The following is an 18,566-nucleotide window of genomic DNA, read 5'->3' on the forward strand; positions in this document are numbered from 1 at the left end:
ATTGATGGGAGAAAACACACAAAAAGTAAATAAAAATTAAAATTTTGGGTATCCTGTTATGTATTTAGGTCTTCCCAAGTGGCGCTAGTAGTAAAGAACCTGCCTGACAGTGAAGGATATATAAGAGGATCAAATGTGGGTTGAATCCCTGGGTCAGGAAGATACCCTGGAGAGGGAAATTGCAACCCACTCCAGTATTTTTGCCTGGAGAATTCCATGGACAGAGGAGCCTGGCATCACAAGAGTCAGACACAACTGAAGTGACTTGGGATGGATATGTATTTAGAATGAAATGGATTAAGTCTTATATGAAAGGCTGCACTCAGTAAGTGGAGTAGGGCTATCCAATAGAAATATTCGGTAGGAGCCTATCTGATTTTAAATTTTTAGTAGCCACATTATGGAGTCACACAGAGTCGGACACAACTGAAGTGACTTAGCAGCAGCAGCAGCAGCAGTAGCCACATTTAAAAAGTAAAAAGAAAAAACACATGAAGTTATTTTAAGAGTACACCCAAAATATTACCATTTCAACATGCAATCAGCATAATACATATTACTGAGTTGCTTATATTCTTTTATTGGTACTCATCTTCAAAACCTGGAGTACAACTCAATTTGAACTTGCTATGTTTTAAATGCTCAGCAGCAACACGTGAGCTAGGGATTATCAACTTAACATCTTCAGGGCAATGAAACAATAAGACAATGAAAAAGTTCATCCTGAGTGACTCAGCTGATCCTCAAAATTTCCTTGATGTGATCAACACAGAGGTCTTATTTTCCCACTCAAAACACAGTTTTACACTTATATTCTCTAGTTAAAAAGAGCATGACGAAAATCTTTGGGTTTAACTTTATAAAAGTTTTGAACATGTCAAATAAAACAGAATTTTACAATATACTCTAAAGCCAAAGAGAAAACATGTTGAAGAAGTCAGTTCAAAAGCACAAAGTGATGAAAAGCTGAATTCTACTGAAACGGCACTTGGTCCAACTCACTTTTTAGAAGTGTTTTAAGCTTTAAAAGTGTACACTAAAACAGGCACAGGATGACTGAAAAGGTTTTCACTAAACAGCAAAACAAAAACGAAAGAGAAAGGTATCCAAAAAGAAAGGTTAAAAAAATAAACTGACATTTATGACATGGTATTTAGATTTCTTTATAAGATACATTTTAACCACCATAATAATGACATTTATGACATGGTATTTAGATTTCTTTATAAGATACATTTTAACCACCATAATAATAAATTATCTGTGCCTCACCTTAATGAAAGCTGCTCTCAGTGTCTGAGCTGCAGACAGATTTACTCGTTCTAGCTGCAATAAAAATTTTAAATCATTAATATCAGTTTTCTAGAAAAAATACATTTCTGATACTGCATTTTACAGTAATCACACTGATACACCCATCAATTAACAAACATAACTTGCTAATGATTCTGAATCAACATAATTCTTCAAATAGATGATCTAAAATTTTCATTAGAAAGGATGAAAAATTAAGGTATGTGTTATTAGTTCCTTATTTATCGCTTTGGGGCTTCCTAGGTGGCGCTAGTGGTAAAGAACATGTCTACCAATGCAGGAGACTTCAGAGATGTGGGTTTGATTCCTGAGTCGGGAGGATCTCCTGGAGGCAAGCATGGCAACCCACTTCAGTATTCTTGTCTAGAGCATCCCATAGACAGAGGAGCCTGGTGGGCTAAAGTCCACAGGGTTGCAAAGAGTTGGACACAACTGAAGTGACTTAGCACACATCACCTTAAAGATTGATTTAAGATAAGCAGAGAATTCAAAATAGTATATGTCCCTAGTAGAAATAAACATATTCACTTAAATTTTTGAAAATGGGAGGAGGATTCAAGATTAACTTTCAATGTTCTGTTAAAAAAAAGATGGCAAATTCTGTGTGTATGGCCTATACAATGACCAAAACAAAGAAAATATGTATTACTTAAGATTTTTTGTATTTACTACCTTACTCTTTTATTTTTTTAATTGAAGTACAGTTGATTAACAATGTTGTGCCAATCTCTGCTGTACAGGAAAGTAACTCAGTTTATACACATACATTCTATTTTTAATATTCTTTTCCATTACAGTTTATCCACTGCATATATAGATTACAATATATCCATTGTATATATATATATATATATAGATAGATAGATAGATAGATGGATAGATAGATATGTACCACATCTTTACCCATTCATCTGCTGATGGACATGCAGGCTGTCTCCATGACCTGGCTGCTGTGAATGGTGCTGCTATAAACACAGGGTGCATGTATCTTTTTGCATCATAGTTTTGTCCAAGTACATGCCCAGGAGTGGGATTGCTGGATCTTATGGCAATTTTTAGTTTTCTGAAGAACTTCCACAGTTTTCCATGGTGGTTACACCAACTTACATTTCCACCAGCAGTATAAGAGGGTTCCCTTTTCTCCACACCTTCTCCAGCATTTTTATTAGTAGATACTTTAATGATGGCCATTCTGACTGGTGTTAGGTGGCACCTCACTGTAGTTTTGATTTGTATTTCTCTAATAATCAGTGATGTTGAACATCTTTTCATGTTGCCTATTGGCTGTCTGTATGTCTTCTTTGGAGAACTGCCTATTAAGATCTTCTGCCAGTTTTTCAATTGGGTTGTCTTTTTGTTGTTGAATTTGTATAAGTTGTTTGTATATTTTGAAGATTAAGCCCCTGTCTGTAGCATCATTTGCAAATATTTTCTCCCATTCTGTAGGTTGTCTTTTCATTTTTTTATGGTTTTCCTTTGCTGTGCAAAAGCCTGTAAGTTTGATTAGGTCTCATTTATTTTTGTTTTTATTTCTAGTGCCTACTACCTAACTCTTAAAACTGCTTTTTCATCTCCTCAGTTAGGCATTAAACTAAGATAAGTCTTTTTCTTATTCATTAGCAAACAGTACTGATAAAAGGTTTGTTACTTAAATTGAAGACTGTGGGTCATCTGGATTCTACAGATGTTTATATCTGTCTTCTTTTTTTTAACCAGAATTTTAAAAACGGCTACCAAAAGTCCTGAATTGAAAGTTTAACCCAAATGCTTTTAACTTTTATTATCAAACATATAAGGATTATAATTCTGAAAGATAAATGTCCTTATTAAACACTGTATAAGTTGCTTTTCATTGGGCTAAAGAAGGTATACAATTTCATAAAAGTTACTACATTTTTTGAAGAATTGCCAGGCTTAAAATAACTAGCTTCAGTTAATATCAGATTTTGTTAGTCCCTAAGAATTAGGCCAGTTAACTCAATAAAGCTCAATGTATATATTTTTTATTTGGGACAATATTAAACCTTCAAAATCAATGTAATCTTTGTAGATTTTTATGGAAGTATTAATATTTCTAAAAAAATCTTATGGTTATAGATCACATTATGCAATAACTATTATTTTCAATTCTTTAAGGCAATGAAAACAGTTTTACACACACACAGACAATCTAGTGACTCTCCAAACAGTTTAAATCAATTTATTTTCTAAATAAGACAGAAATGCCAAGAACCTTATCTCCCTACGAGTTACCTGCCTTAACAAAAAGAAAAGCATCGAAACTGGCCAAGATTAACAATTTATCTCCAAAATAAACAATGGGCCATTCAATTTAGTATTTATTTAACTTGGCTTCTACACATCTTGTAAAATCTAACACTGCCCTGGCAAGTAAAAGAAAAGACACAAGGGGATCCAGGTAGGCAAAAATAGCAAGTAAGCAACTAAATAAGATAAGTATATTAATTAACTAATGAAGGTATACCTCCTTCCACCAAATTCATTTAATTATAATGAATCGCAAAGAACATTTAGCAATATAGCTCTTCTGATCTCAAGTTCTTATTGTACAAGGGAGGCAGAGGGAGACAGAATGAATGTTTCCTCCCTGATAGAAACCCATTTCCTTGTTCGGGTTTACACCACACTGACCACTTTCACCAAGTCAAAGGTCTGAGTCAGATGAGTGCCTTTCAAGTATCAGCACTAACTCACTCTGTACTGCCCTGACCAGTATATGAAAGAGTCAATGCAAGTAAAAGGGGCCACCAGGCAGTGAGGAACTATATAATTAGCCAAGGTAAGACATCTACAGCTATAGATTTCTAGATTAAGTTTACATATGTATACCTTAGAAAGAAGAGAAAGGTCAGACTTAACATACTGAATCAAGTCAGTGATCTGTGAAGCACATGAAAAAAACTCTGCTGGGAGTCATTTGGGATACATTATTTACCCACACATCTTGCAATAATCCCATCAGGATTTATTACTCATAAAATATTCACAATGTCCAGGCAATACCAGGCATATAGGCACCTGATGCTAAGTCACTTCAGTCGTGTCCGACTCTGCGACCCAACAGAGGGCAACCCACCGGGCTCTCCCGTCCCTGGGATTCTCCAGGCAAGAGTACTGGAGTGGGTTGCCATTTCCTTCTCCAATGCAGGAAAGTGAAAAGTGAAAGTGAAGTTGCACAGTTATGTCCGACCCTCAGCAACCCCATGGACTGCAGCTTTCCAGGCTCCTCCATCCATGGGATTTTCCAGGCAAGAGTACTGGAGTGGGTTGCCATTGCCTTCTCCGATATAGGCACATACATACATTCAAAAAATACTTTCATCCATAAATTTACCTAAATTGTTTTTTAATCTATTTATAATTTCAGCCTCTAATACTCAGGTAGCAAGGTATGTTTACACCTCCCCTATTATAATGTGCTTCTATTTTAGGCCTCTCACATGTGATAGATGATTTCATAATAAAATCATGTTCACCTTACCTGTACCTTTCATTAAAGTACCAGGTTCCAGTAATATACCAGTAATAGCTACCACTTTACTAAGCACATATTATGGACTTTATTATGTTTTTTATAGAGTATCTCTAACCTTCATAATAAATCTGTAACTATCTATCATCATTTCCATTTTATAGAGGAATAAACTCACTTTGCATAAATTTTCCCAACATAAAAGAGCTAAAAAGTCCAGAAATAGCCGGACGACTCTTTGCGACTCCATGGACTGTAGCCTACCAGGCTCCTCTGTCCATGGGATTTCCAGGCAATAGTACTGGAGTGGGCTGCCATTTCCTTCTCCAGGGGATCTTCCCAACCCAGGGATCGAACCCAGGTCTCTGGCATTGTAGACAAATGCTTTACCTGGTCTGAGCCACCAGGGAAGTCATACACCAGATCTGTCTGGCTCTAAAACCAATACACAAGCCACTTAGCTTCCTGTATGCACCCATCCTGTACTCACCCTTTCCAGGCTGGCTTCTGTCCCATCACTGAATCTCTTCAACTGCTTAAGAACCAACAATGTACTGAGTTTCTACCATGTGAGAGAAGTCAGTTTGAGAGATACAAAGAAACAGACTACATTCCTGGAACCTCAGAAGATTAAGTAAGTAGCTACACAGAAGCTGATGGGATTACTGTCAGCTGAAGTAAAAAGTATAAAGATGAGATCTAAACTGGTCCTTGAAGAACGTGACCTCCTAAAATCCTTTTCCTTAGAGTTTCTTCAGGGTTGCTAATACCCTGTGGATATTATGTCAGTTTGGAACAGATAATAATATCCACTTTGTTTCCAATACTTTTACTACTGGGTCCAGTATGTTTTTAGCTTTGGGGATAATGGTCTTTGACTGGAGTATGTTTAAAGAGCCAGTGCAATCATTTTTCAGCAATGCCTGACAGTGCATATACCATGTTTTAAATCCAAAGAAGAAGGAAAGGGATATATGATATTTTTGTATTAATGGATACTAGGACATGGAGAGACACTCCTGGATCTCTGCCATGTTGGATTTCCATGTCGCCAGTAAAAAAGTTAAGAGAGAGGGAATCAGAGTAAGAGAAAAGGGCACATAACACCTTTCCTCACTTAGAGACAGAAGTGCAACTGGAGGGAAACTATAGGCTGGGTGAGCTTAACATTAAGGTCTCACCTCAACCTCACATTTTGTCTCCTCTCAGTTGTGTGAGCTCCTCCTGCAACTTACTATTCACAGCTTTTGCGTCCACTTACTGCTAACTAACTGCAAACTTTTCAAATTTAACTTTTTGGATCATTTATAAACATATTTTAAAAGCTTATATAATTTTGAATCCATAGAGCGCTTTTATCACTCCCTCTAGAAATAACAGTTCATTTCTATACTTTATTTTCTAGTATCAAGCCAATTTCTTTTTTAAAAAAATACATTAAAAAAAATTTTTTTGATCATGCTATGCAGCATGCAGGATTTTAGTTCCCTGACTAGAGACTGAACCCCAGTCCCCTGCAGTAGTGGCTTGGAGTCTTAATCACTGGACTGCCAGGGAGTCCCTCAAACCAGTTTCTTAAACCTAAAATTAAAAAATATATATATTCACTTAACACTTTAGTTGCTCAAGTTTTAAACAGTCTTACAAAATCTTTTAAGTTTTTTTTTTTTTTTTTAGGTCAAAATAATTAATTAGGTTGGTTCCAAATTGTCTATAAAATCTGCTTCCTCAAAATCAGGCCTATTTCACTGATATCTTCTCCCTTTTTCCCACCCTCCCCCCAATGCCATCAAGATTACTGACCATATTCTTTAAAATAAAGTTAAACTGAGCCAAGAATAAAAACTCTACATACATCTCTTGTGATTCAAATGATAATGAGATGAGTTAGGTTTAAAAAAAAAAAAAAAAAAAAAAGCCAGAACAAAAACAGAAGGAGACAGAATCGAGAGGCCACCCATTAAATTTTATGAGTTTACAAAGGCAAAGTGCAATCATCTGTTCTGTACATAGTAAGTCCAATAACTGGCTCTAAAAGAATCAGTTTCGGGGTTGCTAAGTTGTCTAGCAAAAAAATAAGCAGAGCCATTCTAACTACTATAAAAATATTCCACTAAAACATTGCCTAAAAATGTGCACACTCTCAGGTATGATCACAATTTTACATAAAATTATGTGGAAGACTCCTTAATAATAAGATCTAATACTTAAACATGTCTGGTACTGTTCTAAGCACTACATCAATTCACTCACTTCCCAGAGTTGTGGGAATAAAATAAAATATTGTTTATCCTCATCTTGCAGAAAAGAAAACTAAGACAAGATTATATAGCATAGTAAATGACAGAGAGGTAAATCAAATCCAAAATATTAACTATGATCACTTCTAAATACTGGGACTGTAAGTGAAGCCTACGCCTTCACTGTGGAGAAGTGTAAATATTTACTTAAAATTTGAGGTTTGATTTTTTTAATAGGAAAAATATTTATATTTGCCTTAGAAAGTTTTCTTTCAAGTCACCGGAAAAGAACATACATGATATGTCTTTTCCTGGAATGAAGAATCGAACCATACATCCTTCCTCCTCCATATACAAAGAGTCAGCAAAAAAGGATACAGTACGCGAGAACTTATCTATATAAGACTTGGCATGAGGTTTCTATAAACTCATTATTCCATAATGCAACCAGGAGACCTATTTCACAGTACATTTACAACACATGCAATATACTTGGACTCTGAACTGTGCAGCAGCTGACTAAACAAGCAGCTTACTTTTGGCATAGCTTCATTAAGTTTAGCAAGCATCTCGCTCCCAGAATGTCATAAATAACTTTCCCCTGTGAGCTGGAGCAACAGTACTAAAATTTCCCCAGGTGTTAAGGATATCCTACTATCCAAAAATCTGTTCTGCAAAATGGCTTCTAAGCTACCATTGTTAGTTTTATGAATGTAACATTAAGGTGAGCATGCATAAGTTTTTTAACTCTCCCCTACACAGTGGACAAAATTTAGTGAATCATTTACCTTCAGAGTAAAACTTTATCCCTATTGTGGTGCTGTTTTTTGTAAAATTAATTTGACATCCATTTTATCTTTAAATATGCAAAGCAGAGAAAAGCAGAGCCAAACTAGATTCTAATTTCCCCATTACTAGATTTATAGAAATCCATGTTTGAACTATAGTTAAAATAAAGGTATCTTATTTAAGATGTTACAATAATACACTGGAACGCAAGAGAACAATGCTTGAATTTTACTTAAAAAAAAAAAAAAAAAAACAACTTGATACCATTATCAGTAAATTCAATTTGAGAAATTAGACCCTGACAACTTGATGTAGTATCTCTCAGTCTGACACAACCAGCCACTTCAATTTTCTAACAACAACTATGAATCATCTAGCAATGTGTTCTAATCTTGGGCCCATTATACCCCACGTTATTCAAGGTTCAGACTTCTGAAGAGATTTACTGGTCCATTCATAGCCATTTCTTTTCAAGTTAATTCTTCTTATACATGAATAAAGTAGAAAAGGTATACCAGTATTAATCATAAGAGTTCACCCAAATCCTACACCTATACAACTGTTTTCCAAAGTCAAGCATCACATAAAATCATTTCACCATATGGAGGGAAAGGTCACTCAAACTCTTAGAAAAAAAGCTTTTCTCATTCCTCTTTCATTAACTAGAGGATTAAACTAAAGTTCTGCAGTGCAAATTGACCTTCCTTAAAGACTCAAAATACCAGATAAATATAGCAAATGCCCCCAGACAACTTGATCCAATAGCCTACAGAGTTAGCTACATAAACACGAAAAGAGGGAGCAATTCTGGATGGAACTGTCATGATGGCTCTTGAAGAACCTGAGAAGTTTAAACACTAAATGTCAAGACAGGGTTACTCATCTATCCTTCAGTGACTCTCTTTACCTCTTACTTGGTACAAGGATAACTGAACAGTTAATAATTGATTTGCTTAAACATCTGTGTTCCCTGCAACTCTTGAGAAGAAGTATGCTGACTTTTTCTTCCCCGTATCTCCAGACCCTTGCAGCGGACTCGACAAACAAATGGCTGGTATTTAGTAAGTATTTACTGAACAGCACTAAAGCACTGCTTCCAACAATAACTATAGTCTTGCAATGCCTGGGTAAAGTATTAGAACAAAATGGCAAAATTAATGACTGAAGTGTTGGCTACAGCTGCCAGAGATGGGTATAGCCAGCCCTAGAAGAGTGCCTCCAATGCTATCATGGTAGCAGGATAATCGGGACAGGTTTTCCAAAAGATGCCTCCTCCTTGCGTCCTCTCCAGTAAACTTCTAAATTTCCTAACTGCCCAGCTAGGTGTGGTCATAAATCTATATTCTTGCCAATGAGATGTAAATGGAAGTCTCAAGTACGACTTTCAGAAAGGTTACTTTAAGGAAGCTTTATCAGCTGGAAATAAATCCCCACCCCCTGCTTTGTTTTTTTACCCCTTTCAAACAACTTAGGACAAAACAGCAGCAGCCATCCTACATGCTGAAGTGACCTTGACAATGGAAGGCAAGCACTAGGATGATGAAACAGAAGACAGGAACCTCAGTTTTTGATGATACTGACTCATAATACTATTAGTCCTGGACCACTTACCTCCAGAATTTTTTATGTAGAGAAAGAAACTTTAAAGCAAAATAATCTCACAAATCAGGACCTCAGTTCACCATTAAAAGGAGGGGAGAAATTCTCTCTTAGAGAACTTCTAGTTCTAAAAACTCTACATAGCTTAGCCTATTAAATATCAATTAAAAAAAAAAACAACCTAAAATGTATCAGTATTATTAAGGCCTAGAAAAATCCTCAAATAAAAAAGCAATTATATCTTCTCTAGATACAAAGCAGTGGTATCTTCCATTTATCAGTAAAATTGTTTTGTCACTACTCACTCTAACTTTAACTCGGGGCTTCCCTCATAGCTCAGTTGGTAAAGAATCCATCTGTGATGCAGGAGACCCTGGTTCCATTCCTGGCTAGGAAAGATCCACTGGAGAAGGGATAGGCTACCCATTCCAGTGTTCTTGGGCTTCCCTTGTGGCTCAGCTGGAAAAGAATCCGTTTGCAATGCTGGAGACCTGGGTTCAATCCCTGGGTTGGGACGATCCCCTGGAGAAGGGAAAGGCTACCCCTCTGGTATTCTGGCCTGGAGAATTCCATGGACTGTGCATGTGCAGTCCATGGGGTCGCAAAGAGTCAGACAGGACTGAGCGACTCTCACTTTCACCTTTTCACTTTCACTGTAACTCATTAGGATATTTTCGGGCCTGCTCTTCTGGCTACCTAAAAGGTGCTAATCCCCAACTCTTCAACACACTAACCCTTATTTACCTCTTTCAGATGTTAGCATATATGTCTCTTATTCCAGTGAGGCCTGTCCTGGCCCCTAAAATAGGTCTCACCTGCTACTTTACTTGATACATTTTGTTTTTACACTTCATAGCACTCATCACAATTCTTCATTTATAAAATTACTTGTATTCTTTTGTCCAATATCTCTCTCTTCCACTATAGTGAAACCTCCAGAGAAAGAGCAAAAGCTCGGGGCTTTTCCCTCACTGTTTTATGTCCAGCCCTGGAACAATGCTTAATACATAGACGGAGTTGATTTACATAAGTACTTATTATATGAGGAAACAAACAAACAAATGAATAAATGAAGCAGACATAAAGAAATTTCACAGGTCATATGAAGAACTGTTTACCCACTTACCTCATTAAACACAGGATACATGACTGCATAGAGGGGCATAGAAACCATAGAAGTGGTCTCAGCTTCATTCTTCATCTCTTCCATTGTCATCCTCATTCAAAAGCCAACTACAGTAGAAAAAGCAGTGCTAAAATGCAGAGGAATCTTCATTCACTGCAGTCTTTCTTCTCTTTTTTTGTGATAAAAGAATAAAGCACAAAACATATACTGACCTGGTTAAAGGGCAAGAAAGAACAGATATTTACTATATTAGAATTAAGAATAAAAACTTCAAGTGTTTAACATTTTCATTACAATTTTTTGCTAATCCTTCACGATTCTGTCACCTAAAAAATAACACAAACATAGCAACCATCAAAGACTTAAGGCAAATTTTTAAATTGGGAAAATTCCACCAAATGGGATCTATTTGGGGGGAAAAATTGACCTAATTTCTTAATTAAATAATTTATTTAATATTATTTAATTTTGCCAGTGGCATTTTTTGAATCTTTGTCCAAAGTTAACACAGAATCTAGGAAGAAAAATCCATGGGTACTGGAAATTTGGAAATAAAATATTGAGAATTCAACAATATAAGAGAGAAATTTTGCCTTGAGGGGTTGAGGAAATGTGTTGCTTTTGAAAAGAAAGCAACTGTATTTAATTCCTTTGCTAGGTTGAAAACTGAGCCTAATTATAAAGTGAAAGAGTAATGGTAGTTAACATATTTATATATTAAATGATATATAAGTTCAACAAAAAAAGCTATCAATTTTGAATAATTTGTACCTTTTATAAAGCATTTTCAGATTTTAAAATATTTTTCACATGTATTTAGTCCTCCCAATAACTTACCTTATAGTAATTGTCATTCTAATTTTGCAGATGAAAAAGCAGACTCAGATGGTAAATAACTTGCCTAAGATGGCACATGCAGAGGTCTATGAATTCAGATCTGACACTCCCAAATCAAGAAACAGTATCAAGTGAAGTGAAAACTAAGAACCTCATCTATCCAAGAAAGTACCCAGACATTATTCATTTACTGAATAAATGTATGTTAACCACCTACACACACATGTACAGTGGGGGATAAAAAAGATGTGGTTCTAATCGTTAAAAAATTACCTGATACAGACTGTGGAAGACCTAAGCAGTTTGAAAGCTACAAAGGCTAGTGCTCATAGCTTCAAACAAACTCCAATGACCTGTCCCATCTGAAAACTGCTTACTATTCCTCCATATTCCTACCAGTGAAGGAGAACTCAACATAAATTGACACCAACTGAAAGTTTAGTCTTATTTCTGGTAGTGCTAAACATGGAAATTTTTTCCTCTTTCTGAGCTTACATCTGCTTCCTGAACTCACAGAATCAAATAATGAAATAAATAATAAATAAAAGGAAGAAAAGGCCAATTCCTAAATTTTATTCTGTAAGACAAGAGAAAACCATTATCTGATGAGTCAACTGGTACTTAAATAGACTTCTTTGGTCATAGCATTAAGGACAGAATGGAGGAACGAAGCTGAAGGCAAGAAAAAACTTAAGAAACCTAATGCATCCAGATCAATAGAACCTGAATAATAAACAAGAGCAAGTAAATATCTGCTGTTACTATCTGACTACTTAATAAACCATTTGATAATCTGCCTTTCCACTTAAATTTAACTGTGAATACCTTTTCATAATAAAGTTGGAACAAAAAAGAAGGGCTGAAATGCTGTGATACTAATCAAAGTGAAAATGATGGATACCGGATATACAGTATTGATAGTAAATGAAAGTATCTATGAAAAAAGAAAGTGAAAGATAGCAGTACAGGGTCAACAACAGAACTTGAAGAACTATTTCACAGAATGACAGAAAAAAAATCTTTCCTTTATATAATAAATATTTCTTTTTAAAAAAGAAAACAATTTATTGACTATCAATACAATACTGGGCCTAGTACTAATACAGAACAGTGAACAAGACAAGACCTCAGAGAGCTTATACTATGGAAGGAAAGACAAAATGAACAATTGTGAAAACCACACAGGATGCTATGCTTTTATGGGAGAACTAGATAAGAGGACCAGCATCAGGTGTTTCCAAGAGAAGGAAGTCAAAAGTTTTAGATGCTTCTGAATATGGACAATAACCTAAAAAATTTTTTTAATTTCATTTCTTGATGAGGTCAAGTATAACACTCAAAGAGTAGTGTCACTTGTATATAGAGGGCACTACCAGCAGAGGTTGAACTGGTGAGATGGCAAGAGAGGAAGGAGTCTAAGTTTTAAAGGATCTCAGTCAAAAGGAGGCAGAAATTAAAGGAGGTAAGATACTGAAGTACACTCAATGGGATCATTTTTGTCTTTTACTCTTTTGAACACATGCCTATCCCTGCATATACAAAGGCAGACACAGTTGAACAGATCAGTAAGGTGGCTAAAGTCACTTTCTGAATTCCTGCTGATATCTACCTATCTACCTGCCCAAACACTTAATTTTTACCTTTTCAAATACTGGCATTCATTTTTTTAAAAACATTTTGTCTAATAAGTGGTACTGTACCATGTTGAAAATTTTCTCCTAAGATATTAAATTAACTGTTTCTCTATAACTGTCTCTTTCTCTAATTTACTTATATATATATATAAATATATATAGTTTTTCTTACCTCTAAAACTAACTTTACTATCAGCTACTATTTGTCATCAAAAAGACAGTATTATAGCAACATTATGGGCTACACAAGTGGCTGGTTACTCCACACTTAGCTACTCTTTTAAAACATTGTTCCCATGGGAAAATGTTCCAAAGAACCAGTTTATATCTGAACTTTTCAGAACAATCAAGCTGGGCCAGTTTCATTAGCATTTATATATGAATAAAAATCAACAATTCCAATAAAGCTTTTTAAATTTTCAACTGTTCTGCCAATTTTAACTTCAAGTTAAAATTTTGTGTTCAATCCTTCTACATGCTTCTTCATTTGAAACAATTCAATAAACAACATGCAACTCTATGCCACTTTAATGCCAAATTTAGTCTTAAGAATTTCAGCCACACACTATGCAACCAAGCAAAGGAGTCTGTTCATTTAAAGAACCACACTTGGGTATATCTCAAGGTTTAGAATCAGCATTTCCTGAAACAGCCTCATTTTCTCCCTCTGGGGCACAACAGGGCCAAGGTTATTTACTCTCAAATAAAATGTGTGAACAAATGGAAGTTCTTGGAATTGATGCATATAGTTTTTGGGAAAAATAGAAGCTTCCTAAGTAAAGGAAATTCTAGACGTGAAAAATATTTGTAAGCAGGTTGTTTTGCTTTTCTCTATAGTCAAATCTAATACTAGCCCCCTTACATGATCCCAAATTCTTATAATTCCTTTCACTTCCCTCCCTAAAGGAGGAAAGTTTTATTTATTTTCGTTGGCTCTCCAAACTGTCCATAATATTTAGCTAAACGAAGTTTATTAATTCCAACAGTAAAAAGAATCCATGAGTTCATGTTATAATTTATAAGTGTGTTTCTTTTTCCCAATAGTGACGTTACCAGTCAGCATTAGCAGGTACACAGCAGACCTTAATAAACGTTTGCTGAATGCATAAATTAATGAGACAAGAGATGGGCAATTTATAAGTTGAATCAGTCTTGCTAACACTTTTCAAATATTAAGCCTAGCAAAACAAAAACAAACACAGAAATCTAAATATTTTATTAACGAAGTCTGGACCCAGTTACATTTACCAGTTTTTATCTCTTTTGGCTATCCCAAGCTCTTAACTACTGTAGTAAACTGAGAATATAAGCATCAGACCACTGAAAATAAAATCAGAATTCCAAAAGACATTTACATGAAAACCAAAGGGAACAAAAACAGAGATTATTAATTCTAATGTCTTAATTTTATTAAGGATACAACTGGTGTATAATTTAATAGTTCACAAAATTCTCAAAGTGGAAGCATTCCAACATTGGTTAACCTTGCTTTACACATAAGCAAGATCCAAAAAGTTACCCAGCTTTCAGGAGAAAGCAAAACTTTATGAGAAAGAGTAAAGAGTGCTTAAGTTTCCAAATGCTGGACAACCTAAGCCATCACAATCACTTCAGGGCTTATTAAAAACACAAGTTCTCAAGGTTACTTATAATCTCCAAAAAAGGGTTAAGGAAGCTGTGTTCTCAGCAGCCAGCCCAGATGATTCTTGTGAACAGGACAGGTTGGATATCACTAGTATGGAAAGAACAGTGGCTAGAGTCAGAAGAAGCGAGAAAAAAAAAAAAAAAAAAACAACTGCTAAGGGCAGTCTCCAAGTCACAGGTAAAATTAAGTTTGACTCAGCACCTGAGACACGGGTTTTGGGTCCTCCTGACTCGACATAAGTTTCACTTAATCACTGGCCTTATTTCCTCATCAGAAAGTACAAAGGAGGTAAAAACTGTATCATCTTAAAGGCCATGGAACTTTAAAATTCAAGAACAGTAAAATTTTATTCCTGGTGTCTACCCTTATGGCAGAAAGTGAAGAGGAACTAAAAAGCTTCTTAATGAAAGTGAAAGAGGAGAGTGAAAAAGTTGGCGTAAAGCTCAACATTAAGAAAATGAAGATCATGGCATCCGGTCCCATTACTCCATGGGAAATAGATGGGGAAACAGTGGAAACAGTGTCAGATTTTATTTTTGGGGGCTCCAAAATCACTGCAGATGGTGACTGCAGCCATGAAATTAAAAGACGCTTACTCCTTGGAAGAAAAGTTATGACCAACCTAGATAGCATATTGAAAAGCAGGGACATTACTTTGCCGACTAATGTCCGTCTAGTCAAGGCTATGGTTTTTCCAGTAGTCATGTATGGATGTGAGAGTTGGACTGTGAAGAAGGCTGAGCGCTGAAGAATTGATGCTTTTGAACTGTGGTGTTGGAGAAGCCTCTTGAGAGTCCCTTGGACTGCAAGGAGATCCAACCAGTCCATTCTGAAGGAGATCAGCCCTGGGATTTCTTTGGAAGGAATGATGCTAAAGCTGAAACTCCAGTACTTTGGCCACTTCATGCAAAGTGTTGACTCATTGGAAAAGACCCTGACGCTGGGAGGGATTGGGGGCAGGAGAAGGGGACGACTGAGGATGAAATGGCTGGATGGCATCACTGACTCAATGCACATGCGTTTGAGTGACCTCCGGGAGTTGGTGATGGACAGGGAGGCCTGGCGTGCTGTAATTCATGGAGTCGCAAAGAATCGGACACGACTGAGCGACTGAACTGAACTGAACACCACTTTGCTTTCTCTCAAGCACCCAGCATCACAAAGCATACACAGAAACTGAATTTATTTCAAGGTAGGAATAGATCAGTCTGGCCAAGTCACATAGTTGGAAAGGTGAGCATTTGATATCATGACCTACCTTTCAGGACCTTCTCAGGTCAAAATGTTGTAGCCACTTCCAAACAAGAGTGAAAGGTTTAGAGGAAGGTGCTAGGAAAAAGGCAGGCAGAGGAAAAGAGTACGCAAGAGATCCTACTAGACCAAAATGAATTTGGTAAAGAATCCACCTGTTACACAGGAGACGTGGGTTCGACCCCTGGGTCAGGAAGATTCTCTAGAGGAGGAAATTGCAACCTACTCTAGCATTCTTGCCTGGAGAATCCCATGACAGAGGAGCCTGACAGGCTACAGTCCATGGGGTTGCAAAGAGTCAGACACGACTGAGGCGACTTTGTAAGGCTCTAAGAAAGGCTTGACACTTCACCTAAAGGTGAATAGGAATAGGGCTGTTTGAATTACACAGTGGTTTACCCCTTACTTTAACCAGTTTCACCTAAGGTCGACCAAGGTCCAAAATATTAAATGGAACATTTCGGAAATAAACAATTCATAAATTTTTAACTGTTTGCCATTCTGAGCAGCATAATGTAATCTCATGCCCTCCAGTCTGAGACCCCCAATCATAGATATCATCTGCTCCTAACATATCACTACTCTCATCATCATGGCTTGATGATCCTCCTTCAGACATATCATCAGGTCAACAGTAAGAAAACAAAAGAAGGTCAATAGTATCCTAACACTAAATCACAAAGTCTATGTCACTCACCTCACTTAGTCTTATCACTCAGACATTTTATCACCTAGTATCATCACAGGAAGGTAAGTACAGTACACTAAAATATTTTGAGAGACCACATTTGCATAACTTTATTACACTGAATTATTATAATTGCTCTGTTTTATTATGGCTGCCAATCTCTTGCTATTTATAAATTAAACTATCATAGATATGGATGTATAGGAAAAAATAATAGTATATAAAGAGCTTGGTACTATCTAAGGTTTCCAACATCCACTAGGAGTCTTGGACCTACAGACATAGTAGGGGGGAAGGTGTAAGGGGGCTACTGTACTTAACTAACATTATTAGCACTGTCTTTAGAGTGGTGAGTAACAAGCACAGTGACTCTAGAACCAGACTTCCTTGGATTCAATAAACTGTTCATTCATCCAATAAATGTATTGGGTAATAACTACAGTTTACCAGCCCTTTCTCTCACAGGAGCACTCTCTCTCCATAATTTGAGAACCACTGCTCTAGGCACAATCACTACACAAGCATTTTGAACAAAGGTAAGTGGTCCAAATAGTGAAGGTAAGCGCTGGCAAATATTATCCAGACCCAGATTTTTTTCCATAATTCAGATAGTTTCAGATCTCAATCGCTCACCAGTAAATTTATCTGTACTGCTGTCACATACTCATGCATTTAAGACACCTAAACATTAAGACTATAAAATTTTAAAGCGAAAACAGCCATTAACACATATTCCTCTATACTATCAAGTCCAATCTCCAAATCTCACAATTTAGAAATAAAAGTCCCCAGAAATTCACATTAATAAACTAAACAGTGACATACTGTAAATGTATATTCTATAGAGCTACTATAACCCATTGTATGGGACATGCCTGCCATGTCTTCTGTCTGCCAAAGTGATCTACTTCTAGGATCACCTGCCCTGCTCTCTGTGTCCTCCACAGATCACTCAGCTGAAAGCCAAGACCCCCAGACTCCAGGCAGAATGTTTAAAGACTAATGCCAATGGGAACGTGGCTCTGATTCAAGGTCGCCCTAGGCTATACAGCAGCACAAGTCTGTGGACCTTGCATTTTTTGACACCAAGACCTCTGACTCAGGTACTTTAAAAGTTAACTGCATCATGTCAGTGTAAGAATATTTGGGGGGAGTAGTGTCCAAATACAGAAATCATAAACGGACAAGTAACTAACATTTTCTACATATGGATGGATAGCACAGAGTAGTAGGTAAGTGCTCAGATTTAAAACAGGTTTAAGTTTGAATGGGTGATATCATTTAATCTCTTTTTAAACTCAATGAGAAATTTACTGGCAATACTGACTGAGGATTCACATCACAGCGTTATTAAGAGTACAAAATGCATGTACTTATTGCAGTATGTGACATACAGTAAACATTCGTATTATTAGTTACTGATATTTCATCCAAGATTCTATGAATCTGACACAGCATCAGGACTGGAATGACTGTGAGGCAAACCAGATGGCTAGAGCACAAAATTAAGCTCTTGTAGGACAGAGAGTGAGTGCCTCTTGAAATTTTGTACACTAAACTCTTCGTTTGCCTCACCCTAGTCCTGCCCCTGCACAGTACACACAAGGATGGGCTAATACTGATGATCACAGTGTCAAAAAGGACACTTACAATAGCCTTTTAAAACCTTTTTCTCCCCGCTTGCCAAAATGAAGGCATATATAAATTTCCTGGGCCACCCAAAAAGTTATAAGTGTCATCCAAAGTAAATTACAGTTCAGGAATTCTTAAAAAATGTGATCATCAAATGCACTGTAAAATTATTTGCTAAGTCTGTGTTAAAATTTTTATTCTCTTAGTGTATATAGATCAATTTAATAAAGAAAGTTGTGGCCCAGAAGCAGGCTTGGTAGAAGAGTGAAATCAAGATGTGGTCAAAGAACTTCCCAAAAAAATCTGTAAAAGGGGATA

General features: G+C 36.4%; 1 protein-coding gene across 2 annotated transcripts in view; it reads right to left on the bottom strand.

Annotated features, from left to right (window-relative positions):
* Window positions 1–18,566, bottom strand: part of PDCD10 (programmed cell death 10) — a 49,453-nt gene that overhangs the window by 21,855 nt on the left and 9,032 nt on the right. For both annotated transcript variants that reach the window (XM_040248304.1, XM_040248310.1), the window contains exons 2-3: window positions 10,562–10,773; window positions 1,273–1,326 (exon numbers count right to left, since the gene is read on the bottom strand). In XM_040248304.1, the coding sequence (XP_040104238.1) occupies window positions 1,273–1,326; window positions 10,562–10,657 (150 nt within the window). In that variant the 5' untranslated portion in view covers window positions 10,658–10,773. The remainder of the gene's footprint in view (window positions 1–1,272; window positions 1,327–10,561; window positions 10,774–18,566) is intronic.

The sequence above is a fragment of the Oryx dammah genome, unplaced genomic scaffold (genome assembly GCF_014754425.2).
Source record: "Oryx dammah isolate SB20612 unplaced genomic scaffold, SCBI_Odam_1.1 HiC_scaffold_2, whole genome shotgun sequence".
Lineage (NCBI taxonomy): Eukaryota > Metazoa > Chordata > Mammalia > Artiodactyla > Bovidae > Oryx > Oryx dammah.